At 32.6% G+C, this 21,004-nt stretch overlaps 2 protein-coding genes across 2 annotated transcripts; both read right to left on the minus strand.

Annotated features, from left to right (window-relative positions):
* Window positions 1-378: 378 nt before the first annotated feature.
* LOC143550605 (uncharacterized) lies at window positions 379-4,961 on the minus strand. The gene is made up of 5 exons (XM_077041224.1): window positions 4,254-4,961; window positions 3,613-4,176; window positions 3,409-3,504; window positions 1,212-1,280; window positions 379-468 (listed from the first exon to the last, which is right to left on the minus strand). The coding sequence occupies exons 1-5, from the start codon at window positions 4,959-4,961 to the stop codon at window positions 379-381; spliced, it is 1,527 nt and encodes a 508-aa protein (XP_076897339.1).
* A 3,600-nt stretch (window positions 4,962-8,561) lies between these two features.
* Window positions 8,562-10,596, minus strand: LOC143550606 (uncharacterized). The gene is made up of 3 exons (XM_077041225.1): window positions 9,524-10,596; window positions 8,879-9,445; window positions 8,562-8,666 (listed from the first exon to the last, which is right to left on the minus strand). Exons 1-3 carry the CDS (start codon window positions 10,343-10,345, stop codon window positions 8,562-8,564), a joined length of 1,494 nt encoding a protein of 497 aa, XP_076897340.1. The 5' UTR covers window positions 10,346-10,596.
* Between the last annotated feature and the right edge of the window lie 10,408 nt (window positions 10,597-21,004).

Below are 21,004 nucleotides of genomic sequence, written 5' to 3' on the forward strand. Positions count from 1 at the left end.
CATTTTCTTATCAATTTTATTGACCCAACAAAAAGGTAAAAAAATATATAAATTAATGATATGATTTCTATCCGAATAACAAATTGGATTAAACCAAAATACATCAAAACACGCAGATATAAAATAATATACTTCAACTCTTTTATTATTAATTCAAATCGGCACATAACACTGAATACATAAACCAACCATTTAATTTTAACTCTAAGATTTATCTTCGAGGCCCATAATTCAATTCACCTTTTGTACTTCTCAGTTGTCCAAACTAAACCGATGTATCTATGTGAAATCGATATTATATCCTTTAACTTATGTGGACATAAATTACGCTAAGTGCATAAAAAGTGTTATTAAGTGATGGACAAAAACCATTATAGGTCAATCCAAACCGTGCCAAAATGTACTTGTATTTGGATAGTTACTCAACCTATTTTGGATCGTAACTGTATCAAAACAACCGATCAACCCCTGCATTAACATTTTGAACAAAATATGCAAAGATTAAAAAAAAATTAATCAGGTTATAATTATTAGTTAAAAAAACAACCATATCCATTACTACCTCTCAAAGATCAAACATCCCTATCAACTTTATTATGAGATAGATAAAAACCTTTCATCTCTAACAAATTATGTTTTAAATCTAAACGTTCCATTAACTAAACCAACCATATTATTGAAGTGAAAGATCCAAACCGACCAAATTTCTAGAGTTACCAAAAGTAACGATAAAGGTTCGAACTTTCATACGGGCCAATTCAACACCGAACTTTTGATGGTCAACAGGCCCGCCCCTATGGAAAACAGGTCCATCATTATTTGACCATTCTACTTTCAACACACATATATATTTTCTTTGCCATTTCTTCTCTTTCTAGATTAGAAGATTAGCTTATTTATATACTTTGAATATCTTAAATATTTAAATTCGTAATATCATAAACCCGTCTAACACAAAGTAGATTATGGTGTATAGAATGTCATATTTTACATTCTTCTTGGCTAATATCTTCTTCAACTTGACACATGCCAATATGCCATGACTGATATATCCTTGTCCTCTCCTATCCAAAACCAGAAAACAAAATAAAATAAGATACGAAAGAAAAACTCGTTGAATTAAATATTCATTGTTAAAATTATAAAATCAGAGTATTAGTATTATGAACCAACAAAAAATAGATTATGATGTAGAGAATGTCATATTTTACCTTCCTCTTGGCAAATATCATCTTCAACTTGATTCGTGTCGTGACTGATATATCATTGTCCTCTCCTATCTAAAACCAGTAAAAAAAACATAATAAAATATGAAAGAAAAACCCGTTGAATGACATATTGAACTTTAAAATCACCGTATCCTGAACCAGTCTAAACAAAAAGTCGAATATAGTGTAGATAATGTCATATTTTGCATTCCTTTAGGCAAATATCGTCTTCAACTTGGCACGTGCTATGACTGATATATCCTTGACCTCTCCTTCTAAAACAGAAGAAAAAAAACAAAATAAAATATGAAAGGAAAACCTGACCGATCATTTTACCATATATGTTACGCATGAATACACATATGTGCTTAACATCGTTTGCCTGTGATTCAAATCCAACGTTCAGTAGAGTTCGTTACAGTCCCTTTCTTTTTCAAAATTTTATATATTAATGAAACGATACTGAAAACATACCTTGATACGATGTGGAAGATGTGAGTCTTAGACCCAAATATATACAATTAATCGATAGTGAGACATGGGATAGATGAATATTTTAGAACACATAAACAAAAATAGAATGTATTTACAAGTTTTTAATTGCAATATCAAACAACTGTAATTGTATTAACATCATTTGTAAAAAAAAAGGAAAAAGTTGCGAGATCAAAGGCATAACACAAGACAAGTTTTAAAAGTAACGGTCTATTTTGAATTTTATGAATTTAATACATAAAATAAGAAAGATCAAACCAAAATTTAGTCAGTTATTGTCTATATAATAAAAGTTCTAATTTAATACGTAATATTTGGTTGTTTCCAAATATATAAAGCCAAGTGAGTGTCTAAATTTTTAAAAACTATTCAAACTTAGGTCTATTTGTTATACGTAGATACAAATAATTGAAATTTAAAATAACAACTTTAATGTTGGTATTATAGTATTTGTTAATCTTAACGTTCATATAACATATAATAACTATTGAACACAAATAGATGCATAATTAATAAATTGTCACGTTTGGTATCTTCAATATGTATTATTTAAAATATAATCAAAATGATCAAATCATAAGACCTGTAAACATTAAAACCAACTTTATTTACTCTCCTAAATCCTAACTACCGATCTTATCATCGATCACGCTTATTTAGCCAAACTCCGGTATCGATTATATTAATTTGCAGGATCTAATAAATCATCATAGGATCGATGTAAAATAATGGCCGATTGAAAGAGAGATTTGGGTGATTAGGTTAAAAGGAATTGAATATCAAGAAAACCGGGTATTAAAGTTAAAACAATTGAATATTGGAAAGTTGATTTTGAAACTTAAAGTTAAATGCTTACATTAATTATTAGTAATTTAATTTCTTTTTGATTTATTTAATTGTTAATAAAATTAGAGAAGTGTAAGATATATTTGGAAACAAAGGTAATGGACCAATAGAGAAGGGGCATGTGGAGGCAATCCCATTTGTTTTAATAGTATAGTAGGATATTTTGTTTGATTATTATGTCCTCGTCTGAATTAACACGGTCAGAGCAACCAACCGCACCGAAAAAAATTTTACTTACCGATTTAGCCCGACCCGAATGGCCGAACCGAACCGATTTTTTTTTCAAACCGGTATTCCACTGAGTACCAAGTAACCAACCCAAAAATATTCCGACCCCTGTGAAAAAATTTTCTGGATCCGTCACTGTCTATCTGGTTTTGTTTTTTTATCAAAATTTTATTTATTTCTTCTAGAAGCAACTTTGGAAAATTTTAGGAGAAATGTTGTGTATAAAGACTAGTTTAAAGTGAAGTGACTCGTGGTTGTTTCTATTTTTGAAAAATGATATTATTTTTTGTTTGGGTCATTTTTTCGAGATGGTTAATGAGTTATTTCAGATTTAAATCATATGATTAGGGTGCGAGATCTAAAGGTGTTTTCAGTTTTCGCAGTAAATCAATTCGAATGCTGATCTTGCACCCGTAACAAGAACTGGCTTGTGCAAAACATGGCAATTCAAGGTTTTGGAGAACAAACCAGTTATTGGCAAAAAAGGAAGCAAAGATTGATATAAGTTTTCTTATTGGTTTAAATATGTGAATGTTTAAAAACTGAAATACTACTTATACATTTATACACAAGTCGATTGTGTAACCAAAATATCAATCAGCAAAGTATACATGTATATCGTCTAAACTACGATCATCTCGGTCTTCTTGCAAGCTCTTATCCTGACTTCTGCCGTGTTCTCGCCTTCAACATTCAATACATCACAACATTCCCCTCTATTTCCAACCTAAACCATCAAAAAAACTATATACTATTAGTTTCATCATATATATATACGATCATTTATAACACTTATGTGCACAATATCTTTTTTTAAGGGTATCAATAGGCTTACAAAGTTTAGTTTTGTAGCAGGAGAGTAAACTCGAATCTTTGAAATATAATCCGCTGAATTATTTGAACAAGGTTCCAGTTGACGGGGCTTGTAACGAACGTAGGTCACCACAATTTCATATGTCGAACTATTACTGATATTATTACGTATACTATTAGTGAGTCTGGTTATGGAATGGGAGAAGAAAACATGGGGAGTTTCACACGGACTATTGGTGACTAATCGCGTGTTGAACATATAATGTGGTGGTTCTCCTATAAAACTCCATGGAGTAAACGTCTCAAGCGGTCTTCTAAGAATGCTTCGAGGGATAAACTGCTCATAAATGTAAGCCGAGTAGCCCCAAGCTATTGAAAATGCCCAATTTTTAAGCTTGTGATAGCAAACAGTTTGTTGGAGAAGGCGTGACTGGTCTACTTTAGCCGAGTTCATGAGATGTCTAACGGCCTTATGGCGGTCCATGTTGGGGAAAATTGGAGAGGGGACGTCAAGGTGGTGGAGGGAGATCATCGGTGCTTGTGGGTGAGCGGATAAGAACCCGGAAATGTCATTCATTAGATCAATCTGTAAAATCATTACCAAAATATTACATAATATTACAACTCAAATAACTTCATATGTGATACTTAATATTAAGTTACCTGATGAAACCCCTTTTCCAATGTAAGAGGAACACCAAGATCAGCAACACAAGCACTCAAAATCTGATCACCAAAAAAATAATTCGGGTAAGTCTCTATGCAACGATCAAGATTCACGACCAAAGCCTCAACCAACGGGTAACTCATTACAAACCCGGCACCACCAAAAGCCATCTCAAACGACACGTCAAAACTCGACTTAACACATTCGGATACACCACCAATATAGACATATTTTGTGTGATCATACTTCCCTAAAAGCTCCACCAAATTATCCAAGAAAAATATGGTATCATCATCTCCCATAATATACCATCTAACATCCTTATCTCCCTCCTTGAACGTCTCCAGGATCGTTCTCACAATCCTGATGATGTAAGGCTTCGCGTGTCTGGAGTACACCTCCAGTTTTGTGGTGTCCTCAGACACACGGTATTGAGGGAGATAATCAGATGGCCATGGGAGCATATCTGCCGTGAGGTTTTTATCAAAAAAGATGTATCCACGCGTGATGTTTGGGCGCCACCATTCTCGTAAATACAACCTACGATCACGCCATGTCTTGACGGATCCCGCGATAGTGAATACCAGTTGGCTAATATTTGTAGTTGTAGATGGAGGTGGTGATGGTGTAGGTGAAGAAGCAGCTATATCCAATGTTTGTTTGACTGGTAATATGTGGATGGAAGATTGATAGTTATGATACATTATAAAAATGTATAGAACAAAGGCTGAAATGACCAAAATCTTGTATAGATTTGATCTTGTTGACACATCATTATGATTTTGTGGGTTCATTTCAACAAAAGCTTTCTTCTTCCCTTGTAAAATCAGTTGTTGATAATATATATATTTGTTTAACTTGCTTGTTTTTGTACTTATGTTAAAGGTTTTTAGGTTTAAGTTGTCTTCCTAGGCATCCAGAAAAGTTTGATACATATATCTTTCGTCTGGGGATGTCAAATTACTTGATTAATACCATATAAACATATTTTGTGGCTAAGATCTCTTATCTTAAAATTCTATTAATATTTAATATTTAAGATCTAATTAACTAGAACATTTTTAAATTAATCTTTATACTTACAATTTGAGAGGTTATTGTTGGAATACAATTAAGAGGATAAGGAAAAATAAGAAGAAAAGAAAAAAATATTTCATTAATTATGTCATGCATAAAGTTAGCCTATGATTAGTGGTAAGTCTAATAAACACAATGCTAATAAGAAATGATTTAAGTAGGAAATTACAAAATGGCACTAGTGAGTAATATTAATAAGAAAGTCGTTTTTCTAAAAAATAATAACAAATTCATAACATTCCTACTTAGTTATCAACTTAACAAAATAAAAATATATATTTCTCTACACTTGAAGATGTTGCTTTCTCAAAACTTGTGGGAGTCATCGTCTTATCAAGTTAAATAAGGTGATCTCTTATACCATCGGTTCAAGTAAATGCAATTTGATTGAACTAAGGAAACTATATATCCGTTTAGAGAAGATCATTACGTGATTTCCAAGAAAAGGTAAGAATCAATTTTGTTCCAAAAGTTAATATCCCGTAAAGAAATATCTCAAATAATTGTCGTTAGATAAGCAATAATGGTCATACATCGCCACTTCGTTCTCATTCTTGAATTATCTGATTGTATACCCACTATAGTAACTAATTACTTGGTTACTACTTACTACTAGTGGTGTTTTTTCTATCAAGGGAGTAAATCTTAAGAGAGATTTAGAGGCTCTGAACATTTAGTTACGCTTCCCAGGCCTCGCCAGGGGTACTGCCCCTTGACCCATGTCAATTGCCGAAGCTGAAAATCACATTAGTTTTAAACCGGAGGGAACTCCACACAATCTACTCATATCAAAGTTTGATCATGTTTCTCTTTGATCGTAAGTAAATCATGGTTATCTAAATGATTTGATGACCTAGAGATCACTAACAACTACAAAAGTTAACATGCATATATGTAGCTAGATCAATGGTAAATGCGAACATGTTTTAGGGGAAGGATCGTGAGATTGAAGTACTCATCTAAATGTTTGTTATATGATGATCCATAAATCAAGTAAGTCTTCGGGTTTCTAAATTTGGCCCATAAACACAAATCAAGGAGGTACAAGCGTGGACTTATTCGCCCTTATTTGTTTAAGTTTAACCGAGCAAATGAACAAACATAAAAACTCAAACCAACAATATTTATTTATTTTCTTCATTCGATTGTTAGTCATTGAAGAAAGTTTCTTCGTGAAAATGGGTCGAATAGCTTTTGACATTTTTCTTTTCATTTGCATTTGATATAAGGTTGTTAACGAGTTGACTTTATTTGAAATTTTTATTTTTGTTTGTATTTGATATTGAGATCGTATAATTTAACTGTTTGCCTAGCTCTTTTAATGTTTAAATGATTCTTCTAGTCTTCTTTAACATGGTTTATTTAAAAAGAACAATAATAATAATAAGTTTGTTAACAATAACAATAACAATAATAAGGTTGAATAAAAATTAAAGAAAAACTACAATATATTCATTGAGTAAAGATAATTTTTTTTATTATAATAGATTAGTTAAAAAAATGTAAATAAAAAACACCATTTTGATTTTTTTTTTAGACAATCATTGTGATAAATATATATTCTTTTAACCAACACGGGTTTGGGAAAATGACGGTAACAATTATCCAACCAGAAAAAACAAAGAAGTTGAATTAGTTATGAAAATGTTTGAAATGTTTTAACTTAAATTTTTTCACCGAAGCGTAGGTGTTTACGTGCCCTTCACATGTTTATAAGACATTGAAAGTGAACACAACTAAACAATTTTAGATAAGCTACATTTCGTACATATATAAGGTATTTGATTACGTACCCTACCTTTTTAGACAAATACTTAAAATAATTTTCTCTAACTCTACACTTTTAAAAGTGAACTAATTTGACATGCATGAAAATGTTTCTATGTAGATAAGTATAAAAATGAAATATTGATTGTGAAAGCAATGTTTTATGAAATTTATTATTTTCTAAGCTTGCTGAACTAATTAAACACAACAATTTATTGCTGGAAGTAAATAAGAATATATAAATATACATGTTTTATTACTTTTTAGTTTTTTAATTTTAATAAATGGAATGAATATTTCGTTTGAGACATAGTGACAAAATGTTTCTTCTTTATTGTCATAAAAAATTTACACTAGTATTTAGAAAAACTAGTTAAATATATTCACAACTAGTTTTTATTCCTATATTATGGGGTTTTTTACAATATTCGTTTATAATATTTTTTTATTTTAATTTTATTTATTTTAAGGAAATTAATAATATACATAGAAAATTTGTTGGAAACCTCACTTTTTAACAATTTTCCAAGAAAAAGGTTACGTTGGAAAAACAAATGTTTGAAAATCATTTTCAACTGTTTTTTAATAACTTTTCAAACAAAATTGCTACAAAGATATATTGTTTCAAACTTCATAAAACTTTCCTACAAAAATGTATGCTACAACATTCCAACGAAATTCCAACAAAAAATTTAATTTTAACAAAAAAATTCAAATATGCAATATAAATTCCAAAAAAAATCTGATAAATATCTTTTATTGGATTTTGTTGGTAAGTTAGCAACAATTTTCCAACGAAAAGTCTTGTTGTTACTATTTTGTTGCAAAATTATAGCTAGTTTTTTTTGTTGACAAGTCGTTTGAAATTTGTTGGAATTACTTATCGTAGGAAATTTGTCGGAACTTTTTGTAGGAAAATGTATTGTTTTCTAGTAGTGACGGTGTGAAGCAGGGTCATTCGAAATCGTGTTATAAATCCATTGAAAGAGAATAGCATCGATCGATTCTAGAGATCGATATAAGTGGCGGTGACTTTTTCCCATTCTCTGTTGAATATGATAGTGTCAGTGTTGGAAGGGTGACTTTGTAAGAAATTAAATTCATGATATTTTACGGTTATCCGGGTTGAAGCTTGTTGTCCATGGTGGAAAAGAGGTAGAAGACGATGAAGGAAGAAGAGCGCGGGTCGATGTTATAGGGACGACGGCTAAGGTTTTTGATACCATATAAGAGAATAATAGAATTGCTTGCCTTTTCTCATTATCACCAACCAATATATACAAATTCTGATTACAATACTTCAATTACAAATAACTAATGATATATTTTCTACACAATGGTATCCTAGTAGTTACAAATATTAAACCTAAACAAAAGTGAAGTGTATACAAAAGAAAAAATAACTAAAATTTAGTTAACAAACTGTACAAATATATTGGTACACATTATGTATATGTCGTCTAAACTAATAGGATCTCTGTCTTCTTGCAATCCCTTATCCGGATTTCTACCGTGTTCTTGCCAACAACATTCACTATATCACAGCATTCCCCTCTGTTTTCAACCTAAATGATGAAACAAAAGAACAAGTATTAGTTTCATTGTATATATAATCACAACATTCACCGCAGCTTGTTGCCCGCCTACCTGCTATGTTGATGTAATATCTATGTTTCTATATAATGAGGATTATTGCAAAAGTCAATATATATATATATATAATCACATAATATTGTCACATTAATATGTTTATCAGGATAGTTGGTCACAGGCTTACAAAGTTTAACTTTGTCGCTTGAGTGTATAATCGAATCTTTGAAATATAATCCGCAGAATGATTTGGAGAACAAGGCGGCAATTGACGTGGCTTGTAACGAACATAGGTCGTCACGATTTCATTTTTTGTGGTATTAGTATTACTATTACTGTTATTGTTATCGAGTTTGGTTATGGAATGAAAGAAGAAAACATGGGGGGTTTCACATGAATTATTGGTGACTAATCGCGTGTTGAACATATAATCCGGTGGTCTTCGTTTCAAACTCCATGGAGTAAACGTCTCGATAGGTCTTCTAAGAATGCTTCGAGGAATTGGATGCTCATAAATGTAAGCCGAGTAGCCCCAAGATATCGAAAATGCCCAATTTTTTGGCTTGTGGTAGCAAACGGTTTGTTGGAGAAGGCGCGACTGGTCTACTTTAGCCGCGGTCATGAGATGTCTGACGGACTTATGTCGGTCCATGGTGGGGAATATTGGAGTGACAATGTCGAGGTGGTGGAGGGAGATCAACGGCGCTTGTGGGTGAGCCGATAAGTACCCGGAAATGTCATCCACTAGATCAATCTGTAAACCATCATGACATATATTAGGACTTGACATAATATATGCATTAGCATAGCATATAAGATGAATATATATTACCTGATGAAACCCCTTTTCGGGCGTAAGAGAAACACCAAGATCAGCAATGCAAGCACTCAAAATCTGATCGCTAACGAAATAAAACGGATAAGTCCCCATGCATCGATCAAGATTCATGACCAAATCCTCGGCTAACGGATAACTAAACGCAAACCCTGCACCACCAAAGGCCATCTCGTAGGAGAAGTCGAAATTCGACTTGACACATTCGGATATCCCACCAATATAGAAATATTTGGTGTGATCATACCTCCCTAAAAGCTCCACCAAATTATCCAAGAAAAAAATGGTATCATCATCTCCCATAACATACCATCTAACATCCTTATCTCCCTCCCTGAACGTTTCCAGGACCGTTCTCACGATCCTGATAACGTCAGGCCTCACGTGTCTGGAGTACACCTTAAATTTTGTGGTGTTCTCAGACACGCGGTATGGAGGGAGATTAAAATAAGGCCATGGGAGAATATCCGCGGTGGGTTCTTTATCAAAGAATATGTATCCACGCGTGATGTTTGGCCGCCACCATTCCCTGAAATATGACTTGCGGTCACGCCACGCCTTGACGGATCCTGAGACACCAAATACCAGGTGGCTAACATTTGTAGGCGGAGATAGAGACGCTAAAGGTGATGGTGAAGGCGATGGCGAAGAAGAAGTGAAAGCGGCTTTATTCAATGTTTTGTTGTCTGGTAAATAGGAGATGGAAGATTCAGAATTATGATACACGGTTAAAATGTATAGAATGAAGGCTGTTGCGGCTAAAATCTTGCATAGGTTTAATTTTGTTGGTAAAATGTTATTATGCTTTTGTGGGTTCATTTCTTCAAAGGGTTGGTTTCTTGAATCTTGTTGCAATCTGTGGCTGATTATATTCGATTAACTTATTTGTTTTTGTACATAAGTTTTTTACTTTTTATAGGTTCTTTGGGTTTATAGGTTTAAGTTGTATTCATGTTCTTTCAGAAAAGCTTAATATATCTTTCGTCTGGATGCCAAATTTCTTAATTGATTTTGAGGCTAATATTTCTTCCTCTAGAACAGTTAAGGATTAATAATTATTCATATACAAGAACTAAAAACAAATTAAAGATTTCAAAGCGGGAAAATATTGATATTACTAGATTTGATTGATTGATTGATTGACAACGGAAAGATTTGCTGTATTTGGCTAAATTGAAGTACAAAATGTCTAGCTATTCTAAAAACTATAACCTGAATTAAAAAAATAGTTAGAGAACATGATATTCATAAACTTAATAATGTGATGGTGCATCTAACCATTAATAGTATATACGTGACCAGCATTAACTTAGTTTTGTTTAAGGATGGTGGGTTGAATTCAATATGGAACCCCAACATTGAGTTTTATACGAATTAAGACGACACAAAATTGAAAACTATGTTAGAGAGTGAAGCCATACACAACCAGCATATTTTCGGGTTTGGCATGAACGTAATACTTTTAATTAACACATAATAAATTATTTCAATAAAAGATACAAGTGTGTATAAAACAATTGTGTTTACACTATAAACTTGATGGATGTGTTTTTTAACACCCTAGCCTGATCCAGGTACATCTAAAGTTATATTTTGTGTCAACTGTCAAGCATGTTAAATGAAAGGTATGATCTTTAATTCATTACACACATAGTGAATTGATTAGTGATCATTCTAAATTAAGCCATCTTTCGATGTAGTTATCTTTCTAAGTTTATTATATATATATATATATATGTGTATACATACATGAATATGATGTATCTACGCTTCTGAAAATTATTACGTAAATAAACAAAATTATTAGAATACGCGTTCTTTGAACAAAGTCGTGTGATATTAACACTAATTGTGGTGTTGGACACAATGACTAGTTTTATTGAATTAAATAAGGTGGTCTCTTAAACATTTGGTTCAAGAAAACTATCCATTTTTAGAAGAACACGTGCCTTACAAGAAATTAAGGACTAAGAATCATTTTCGTATCAGAAGTTAATATCTCGTGATGAATATATTAAATTACATTTTTAGTTATATTATTTAAATTGCTAAACAATTTAATTTTTGGGAATTCTATATTGTTGTAATTACATAGGTGATCTTATATATACAAACTTATAAAATTTAAAAATGAGTTTTAATACGTATCAGTGAGAGTTTTCTGAAAAAGAGTTTTCTGAAATAACAAGACACCAGGTAATGTTTAATATTTTGAGAATCGATCTGTGAATAAGTTGCGTTACTGAGGGGGTGTTTGAGATTCCTTATTTACCTCCTTATAACTTATTTAAGGCATAAGGTATAAGTTACAAAGTTGTAACTTATACATTATACACTCACAAAACCTAAGTTTTTCAAACACCTTAAAACTTATAACTCGTAAGTTATAAGCTATAAGAAGCTAAAATAAGGAATTCCAAACACCCCCTTATTTGACGGTTCAATGGGGCTGGCCGGCTTACAAAAGTTGACATGCACATGTGTAGCTAGACACCTAGACCAGCCATATGGCAAAGGTGTAACCTTCTAATGTTTTTCTTTGTAAATATAATTAGTGGAAATCAGTCTTACATTGCCCATGTGTAAATGAGTTTGATCCACACATACAATCTCATTCCAACTGAATAAACGGTCATGGTCAGAAAAATGAAAATCAGGATGTTCTCAGGCATATGTATCAAACCTCTGGGGGTGGCTGGTCTTGTTAAAATAGTTTCTAATTTTATATTTATAACCATGTGAAGGATCTTACATCCCATTGTGTCTAGTAATAATATAAAATATAAGAAAAGGTAATTGCTTAATGTGCATTAGGTACAAGAATACTTATATTCATGAAATTGATCCATGAAATCACATCACAATATCTCGAAATCGTCAACACATATCCAATTAATCATTTGTTCACCGAAATATTAACAGTTTTGGATCGCTAATCGGTCAATTTTTTACTTTTCTTCACGAAAACCGTTTTTGAGCATTTTAGTTTTTTGGCTGAGCGTTTTAGTATTTTTGTCTTTGAGCGTTTTTGTTTTTGCTTTTGAGCGTGATTCGTATACCCATCGTACGTTAAACAATTATTGTATTGTAATCTCACCCTATAAAATAAAATAATTAATTTTAAATAAAATGTAATAAGTCAAGCAAACGCATTTTCTTCTGATTCTTCTAATTAATACTTATATGGAACTTACTCTTACACTACACGAAAAAGAGGCCCGATATAATACTACGTTTTAACTAAAAAGAACTGAAAATTTTGGTTTTGAGAAAACAGTTAGGAGAGTAGTCGACTACAGATACATTCACTAAAGGTATGAATCCAACCCAACATGATTTCTGATAATTATATGTTTGGATTATTAAATAGAGGGGGTTGTTAAAATAAACAATTCAATTTTATAATCCAAAATATTTATTTTTCCTGATTCCTAATTTAGTTTATTTTGCAGTTGGGCTTCTTGGTTGACCTTTCAAATGGGCTTTATCTACCTTGGGTCAGACTGGATATGGGCTAATCTTAACTGAACTCTTGCGTAACTCGACTATTTTAACACTCACTAATAACATCCAGTTGCACCGTGTGATTTTATTATATAAAGTTGTCTACATTATTTAATTAAAATATTCAAACAAAACACATGTGCGTTTTAGAAAGTTCCAAACATCATGATATTATGAGGGGCTAACTGCAAAATAAGGTTGTATAAAACATTGATTCGTTCTTCATTATACCGACGCTTCTGACCTAATTGCCTCCCCCTTGCTGCTTGTAAGATGATTTCTCTGATTTATACTCATGTTATTGTAGGGGTATGGTACTAAACCCGCGCGCAAGCTTTTATTATTCTTATAGCTCGTAAGACGCCTCGCGCGCAAGCTTTTATTATTCTTATAGCTCGTAAGACGCCACGCGCGCAGGCTTCATTATTCTCATAGATCCGTAAGTCGCCTCGCGCGCAGGCTTCATTATTTTTACAGCTCGTAAGTCGCCTCACGCGCGCAAGCTTTATTATTCATATAGCTCGTAAGACGCGTCGCGCGCAAGCTTTTATTATTCTTATAGCTCGTAAGACGCCACGCGCGCAAGCTTTATTATTCATATAGCTCGTAAGACGCCTCGCGCGCAAGCTTTTATTATTCTTATAGCTCGTAAGACGCCACGCGCGCAGGCTTCATTATTCTCATAGATCCGTAAGTCGCCTCGCGCGCAGGCTTCATTATTTTTACAGCTCGTAAGTCGCCTCACGCGCGCAAGCTTTGTTATTCTTATAGCTCGTAAGTCGCCTCGCGCGCAAGCTTTTATTATTCTCATAGCTCGTAAGTCGCCTTGCGCGCAGACTTTTATTATTCGGCGTGCTATATCTTATTCATGCTAGTGCACCATCATTATCATAAAAACCACAACACGTCACCATCATGAAGAAAACCTCCCAAAACTCAAAGACAATAAAGATAAGGCCGAAGAAAAGGGAAAAAACCGCCTCACGCCCTAACACACCTCATAAAGTCCAGCGCTCCACCTAAACGCTTGCGCGCCCAGGAGCAACGCTGGACTTGGGGGGGCTTGTAGGAGTATGGTACTAAACCCGGTTTTACGACCCTAAATTTATTATGTTTGGCTTATTTTATTATATGGACTAATACAATGTTATTGGGCTGAGGGGGTTTTGTGGAGGTAACCCTAACTGGGCTAGGCCCATTAGGGTACCATGATGGTGGCCATGAGGCTCCCTATATAAGGAGGTCTCCACCTCCTTATTAGGGGTTGGTCATTCTCAATAAGAGCCACAACCATATTTTTGTGTCTGTGAACAAGAGATCCTGGAGATTTCTTAGCGGTCACCTCCACACCCCCAAAAGTCATTGCAGATCCCAACCAGCCGGAGAAGAAGATCAAGACGTGGTTCGTTCATCTCGAAATCCGTGGAAACATCGTCATGGATCAGGTCTGATTCATCTCGTGTTTCGACAGTTATAAATACCAAACTGGTTGTATATATATAATATATTTCTTGGTTTTTTCCCCTAGATCTTGAGTATGTTATTTTCTTTGTTCTTTTTGTTGATAAAGTGCCTCTATATGCTATCCATTATATATATATATATATATATATATATATATATATATATATATTTTCCTTCTTATGTTTAGGAGAATGTCGAAAACTGTCCAAAGGTGAATCATCTGCAGGTGAATCCACCGGAGGGAGCTTAAAAGTAAAACTTTATAGCGGAGGGAAATGGGAAAGCAGGGGAGGCAATACTATGGCTGTCCAGTACGTTGGAACCTGCTCCACAAATACGTTTCAGTTGCCCATCGATTTCAAATTTCCAATGTTGACTAATCAAGTGAGACAGATACTACTGGCTTTATCCATGAGTGAGGACTTACACTTAACTTGTAAATTTCCTTTTGAAAATGGAGTTGATAGCAAACTCAAGTTTTTTCCGATGTTGCTTGCTAAGGAGGAAGATTTCAAGGAGTTTAAGTTGCATCAACATAATATCATAAAAAACAAGACTCTTGAATTGTTTGTCGGTTGATCTCGTGGTCTTTTTATCTTGTTTCCAAGTGGGTATCGGGTTGTTGGGTGATCTCATGTTTCCGAGTGGGTTTGGTTGGTTTGTTATTGTTTTTTTTTCAAGTGTGGTTTCTTATTTACTATAAGTCTTGTATCCCCTATTATCGTTTTATGAAACTGGTGTGTTTGTTTTCGTGATTTAAAGTTCATAAAATTTAACTCTATTATGATTAACAAAAGAATTGTATCAAAAAAGAAAAAAAAAAAAGTAAATTAAATTAGATTGAATCGCATTTTATTTAATTGTAGCTTGACCTTATTACAAAAACAAATTGATGTTAAACTACACTATACAATCAATGTTTTCAGACCTGGTCTTGACGCCTTACAGAGTCAAAGGTCGGACCAACCAGGACAAACGGGTGTTTAACCCGGATAACGTCATAAATAATATAAATATATATAAAAAAACTTATTACTTTTAATGAAACTTTAGAAAACATTTAATTTTAATCCAACTATTCTAATAAACAAAAATAATGAAAATTGTCATAACCACATTCATTCTTAGCCTCCTATTTTTCTAATCTCTATTCTCTTCAATTTATGTTGTCCATAGGCCATGGGTTTAATTTGTATGACCCATTAGTTCTAATCAAATATATTATAGGGTTGAATTTTGGTTGTCGGTTACTATATCTGTCGCCTCTCCTCTTCCTCTTATGTGCTGCAGTCATTGATCGAAGCCAATCTCCATCCTCTGTGTTCATATTTCCAGGTAATATATGTTGATAATCCTACTCATCTTTGTTCATCAGTAGCTATACATATGAACACTACCATTATTTTTCTCATATTTAAGTGTAAGTCTAAAATTCAAAAAGTATATGATGTCTTACTATAATAATATTTTCAAAATTAGTAGCTAGCCTATCGTTCATAACGCTACCCCTCGTAAATTATTGTATAATGTGCACTAAAATCCGTTTTTTTCGAACAAATATAAGTGTTTATGGTTCGATTAAAATTATCACGTAACCGGTCATTGGCTTGACTTCTTTTTTCTTCTATTTTTTTATTTCGGTTTGTTGGTCGGTTTCAAAATTTTCAAAACGTAGTGAACGGTTAGTTCGCGGTTTATACTGGCAACCGGCCATATGAAACCAGACCATACTGTAAATGTTGAATGCATTTTAATGTTTTTTACTATTAATTATTATATATGTTTTGTAATATATATTAGATATAGTTAAAATTTAATTGAACATAATCTTTTTATTACAGATAACTTGACTATACAACTTCAAATTAACCTAATTGAAATACGATTCATTTTGTGATCTTTGTTGTTATTATTTCACATCCTAGATCTTCCATTAATATTTACCATATATATGGTTAAAATTATCATTTTTTATTTTTGATCCTCTCAAGTATCATATTATGTTGGTGTTTAGTTAAAATTGATGGTACATTTAAATTAATAATTATTTTAAACTAAATTTATTATTAAAGTTTAAACTGTGAAACCTGGAACCAGGCCGTTAGTAACGATTCGGTTTCAACTTTCAATTGCTGAGTTTGGTTTTGGACGACAAAAAATCAGTATTAACGGTCGAAAGTTTAACTTAAAAACTATGAAAACCAACACTGTACACCCATACGTAACATGTTAATTTATTTAAAATGAAAAAAATTATAACAATATCATATCCAAATTAAAGAGAATAAAATGCTCGTTTTTATGGTGTAATTTTTTTATAAAAATATTAACGTTTGAAAAGGCTATAGTCGTTTAAAAATTAGGGGTGGGAAGTTAGTTTACAACTTAAATTAAAAACATAATATGGTTAAATATGAGGGACCAAACTTGTAAGTTGAATGGATTGTGTTTAAAAGACAAGTTTACCCTTACAAACACATATATCTCATGCTTTAAGTGTTGTAAATTACTTAAAAATGAGTGTCTTAATTTACCCTTGTTTGATGTATTATATATAGTATAGATATAGATAGATCATGGGACCTCTTTATCCACACAATCTCTAGCAGTACCTTGAAGATTCGTCATGTGATCAAAGATGCATCAAGGAGGAAGATGAGAAAAAGTTAAAAGTGTACTGCCTAGACAAGTAAACTACAAGGCATTGAAAATAAAGCGGTTTACATGTATTGATATTGGTAAAAAGCTGATGATAGTGCGCAGTGCTTCACATGCAACCAAAGATGTACAGTTGGTAATTTTGAATCATTATAAACCAATAATTAATGCATGAAGACATACATGTACATGGTTATTATACACAAGGTGATGTAATTGTTATTGTTTCATTAGGCATACTAGTCATAATAATGCATGTTCATGGTACAGTTTCTTTAAGTGTGTTGAACAATTTGGGTCGAATCACTAACCACATATTCGAAGAATGACAAAACAAATATCGATTCATGAAATCACATCACAATATTTCGAAATCGTCAATATATATCCATTTAATCATTGGTTCACCGAAATAAACAGTTTTGGATCGTTAATCGATCAATTTTTTCTTTTTTTTTTCATGAAAACCGTTTTTGAGCATTTTAGTTTTTTGCCTGAGCTTTTTAGTATTTTTGTCTTTGAGCGTTTTTGTTTTTGCCTTCGAGTGTGATTCGCGTACCTATCGTACATTGAACAATTATTTTATAATAACCACACCCTATAAAATATAATAATTAATTTTAAATATAATATAATAAGTCAAGCAAACGCATTTTCTTCTGATTCTTCTAATCTATGCTATATATAAAGCATGAGTGAGGGACCTCTTACTTTTTAAGAGGTACCAAACTTGTTGTTTTTAGTACAAACTATAATGCAAAAGATTAAGGCATTTTAAGGGCAATTTTGTATTTTGACAATTTTGTCTTTTAGCATAACCAAAATCATGTACGGTTTATTTTTAATTTATTAAAAAATAATTACAAGTTTGGTCCATTAACTTTAATCACATTCTGTTAATTTATATAATAGTCACATATACACCCCTTATTTTAAGCTAACTACCCCGACGATGTTTAAACGTTTATAACTTTTTCACACGTTAATATCTTTTTAAAAACATTATAACATAAAAACGAGTATTTTATTCTCTTTAATTTGAGTATGGTATTGCTATAGTTTTTTCATTTTATAAACTAAACGTGTTACGTGATTACCATTAGAGACTGACAAACGAATTGGGCGGTTTCGGTCGTTCGGGTCATGGGTCTAAAAGGTTAAGTTTGGAATGAGTCGATACAAAAAGGTTAATTTGGTTTGGGTCGGGACGAGTTTGGGTTGAAAGGGGTCAAGTCATAACGAATTTCGGTAAAACATTGTTAAGCGGAACGGGTTAAGGGTCAAAACTAGTTCAATGTAGCGTTACATGCGCACCAACACCTGACTGAGCGTGCAGAATCGTTGTGTGACGTGCTTACTAACACCGGTTAAGATTCCAATGCCGCAATACGAGCATGCTATCGTCGTGTTACGTGCATACTATTGTTAAGTCACAGTAACACCGGTTACGCATCTGATGTCATATTTGCGTGCAACCTCGCCGTAGCGTGGGGGCACGCAACTAGTTAATACTTATATGGAACTTACTCTTACACGACATGAAAAAGAGGTCCGATATGATACTATTTTTAACTAAAAAAAACTGAAAATTATGGTTTTAAGAAAATAGTTAGGAGACTGCAGATACATGATTTCAATAATTATATGTTTGGATTATTAAATAGAGGGGGGTGTTAAAATAAACAATTATACTTTATACTATATAGATAAAAATCAACCGTCGGTGCCACAGTTGAGTTTTTGTTTGACTATTTATTGATTTAATTTCAATGGATAACCAAGATTGTGGTTTGGTTGGATAGCTTAACCTATCTTTGTTATCTCTTGCCTAGGAGCCTTGGTTCGAGACCGTTTAGTATCAACTTTCAATTTTTTTTATGAGTTATCTTTTAATTGTTACATTAATGTTTTTTTCCCTCTTTTTTTCCATTTAAAATATGATAATTAATTTGAAGTTTAGTTCATATTTGTAATGAATCTAACTGAAACTGAATGAATTTATGCCAACTCACCGATGCAACACGCGTGATTTTTATAAACATGTTAACTTTGCCGAATTATTTTTTTGGGTTTAGTTTCGATATCATAACAAACATAACCGATACCACGCCCCGAATTTGGGTCGATTCGCTACTGCAATGTCCATCTTTTATCGACCGAATAAACGTCGTTTGAAATATGTAATTTTTTTGTATCATATGTTAAACGAGTTTCAATATTATTTTGGGCGTCTATTAGTTTATTTTTAAGGCATAATGCATATACCGGCACAAACCTAATCGGTGGCGAACAAATTCGCGTTCAGAAACTTAATTTTATTTAGTTCTGCTGATGTAAGGAACTTAACCGATACCAACTAAATTTGTGTCCACAACTTGGCGGGTTTACTCCCTAGTTCAATTTTATAATCCAAAATATTTATTTTCCCTAATTCCTAAATTAGTTTATTTTGCAGTTGGGCCTGTTGGTTTACCTTTCAAATGGGCTTTATCTACCTTGGGTCAGACTGGATATGGCTAATCTTAACTGAACGCTTGCTATCTTCCAAAATATTTATTTTGCAGTTGGGCCATCGATAATATAAATGTTGAATGCTTGTAAACAAGTAAACAACTATCGATTGTGGACGCCATGAAGTAATTAAACACGATGAATAATGTCAACATTTTTACAATGAAGATTACCAGATAAGTTAAAATTTTAGTTTTAACTAAATCTCTAGCAAAACTGTTAATTTTTTGTTCCTATACAAAGCATTTTAACTAGGAAATAATGTACCGGTTTATGTTATAAATGTGTCTGAACTCTGAATTATGGATGCAAGAACCCGCCTTAACATGGTCGCGGTTTCAATTCTCTTCTAGATTATCAAAGCTGTGTTAGATTATTGGTTTCAATTTGACATGAAGTTTGGTCACTTTAGTCGATCTTTTTGTCAATTGATTTAGTGATAACTGATAAGATGTTCGTGATTTAAAATCTAATGAATAATAATTAAATTTCAGCATGTGCGTTTATTTGTCGTTTATGAGTCACGACGACACAAATAAAACAGGTAGATATCATTAATGTTCGTGTGGTAAATCGGTTGCAGTTACGAGTCAATTTAATGAGGAAAATGGTGCACCTATTTTGGTGATAGCAATTTGTATAAATTATTGATAATCTGATTGGTGCTACTGTGGTTGTGTCTCGTTTGGTCCCCCATAGGCCCATAGTTTACATCTTCTATATCTCTTTGGGTGGTAGTTGGACTTGGTATATAAATTGCTGTTTTTAGTAATTTCAATTGTCCATTGAATAACTTGAATGGTGATGTATTAGACATGAATATTACTTTTGAATAATTGTATTATTGATAAGAAATGAAATTGCCTATATAAATTTATCTCTTACTTGAAATTTTAATCATTGGTGAAGCTTGGATAAAAACGCGAGCGCAAGGGGTGGGGGTGGGGGGGGGGGGGGTTGTGGTGTTGGTCATACTTGTTATGTTCTTTTGTTTTGATCAAAAACCTTACTACATGTCATTTGAAAGTGTTTTGTGTTTTTAACAATCTTAGAATGTATTAAAGCGTTTCCTTAATTTGATTTATAATATATTAACATTATCTCGCTTTTCAACCTTATCGAAATACGACTAGTATTCATCAAACCTAATATGAAATATAATATCTTACGGTATATGATAATTTAATTATTTATTACGTCACTTGATGATTCAAAATAGAAAATAAGAAGCATTCTGTCATTATTTATTGCGTCACTCGATCATCAATCATCATCTATATAATAATGTGGTTACTTGCTCCTCTCTTGTGGCCAGCCTCACTTCATGCTCTCCCGTGCCCA

The sequence above is a fragment of the Bidens hawaiensis genome, unplaced genomic scaffold (genome assembly GCF_021521415.1).
Source record: "Bidens hawaiensis isolate Kalapana, Puna unplaced genomic scaffold, B.hawaiensis_p1.1 tig00016116_1, whole genome shotgun sequence".
NCBI lineage: Eukaryota > Viridiplantae > Streptophyta > Magnoliopsida > Asterales > Asteraceae > Bidens > Bidens hawaiensis.

What these genes read in the sequence shown, in the direction of transcription:
- LOC143550605 (XM_077041224.1), bottom strand. Translation starts at nt 4,961, where the DNA reads ATGTATCATAACTATCAATCTTCCATCCACATATTACCAGTCAAACAA. An exon ending in TGGAAAAGGGGTTTCATCAG is followed by an intron (nt 4,177 to 4,253) that starts GTAACTTAATAT and finishes ATGATTTTACAG; the next exon opens with ATTGATCTAATGAATGACAT. An exon ending in TGATATTTGCCAAGAGGAAG is followed by an intron (nt 469 to 1,211) that starts GTAAAATATGAC and finishes ATGTTAATGCAG; the next exon opens with GGGTTGATCGGTTGTTTTGA.
- LOC143550606 (XM_077041225.1), bottom strand. Translation starts at nt 10,345, where the DNA reads ATGAACCCACAAAAGCATAATAACATTTTACCAACAAAATTAAACCTA. An exon ending in CCGAAAAGGGGTTTCATCAG is followed by an intron (nt 9,446 to 9,523) that starts GTAATATATATT and finishes GATGGTTTACAG; the next exon opens with ATTGATCTAGTGGATGACAT. An exon ending in AAGCGACAAAGTTAAACTTT is followed by an intron (nt 8,667 to 8,878) that starts GTAAGCCTGTGA and finishes TTCATCATTTAG; the next exon opens with GTTGAAAACAGAGGGGAATG.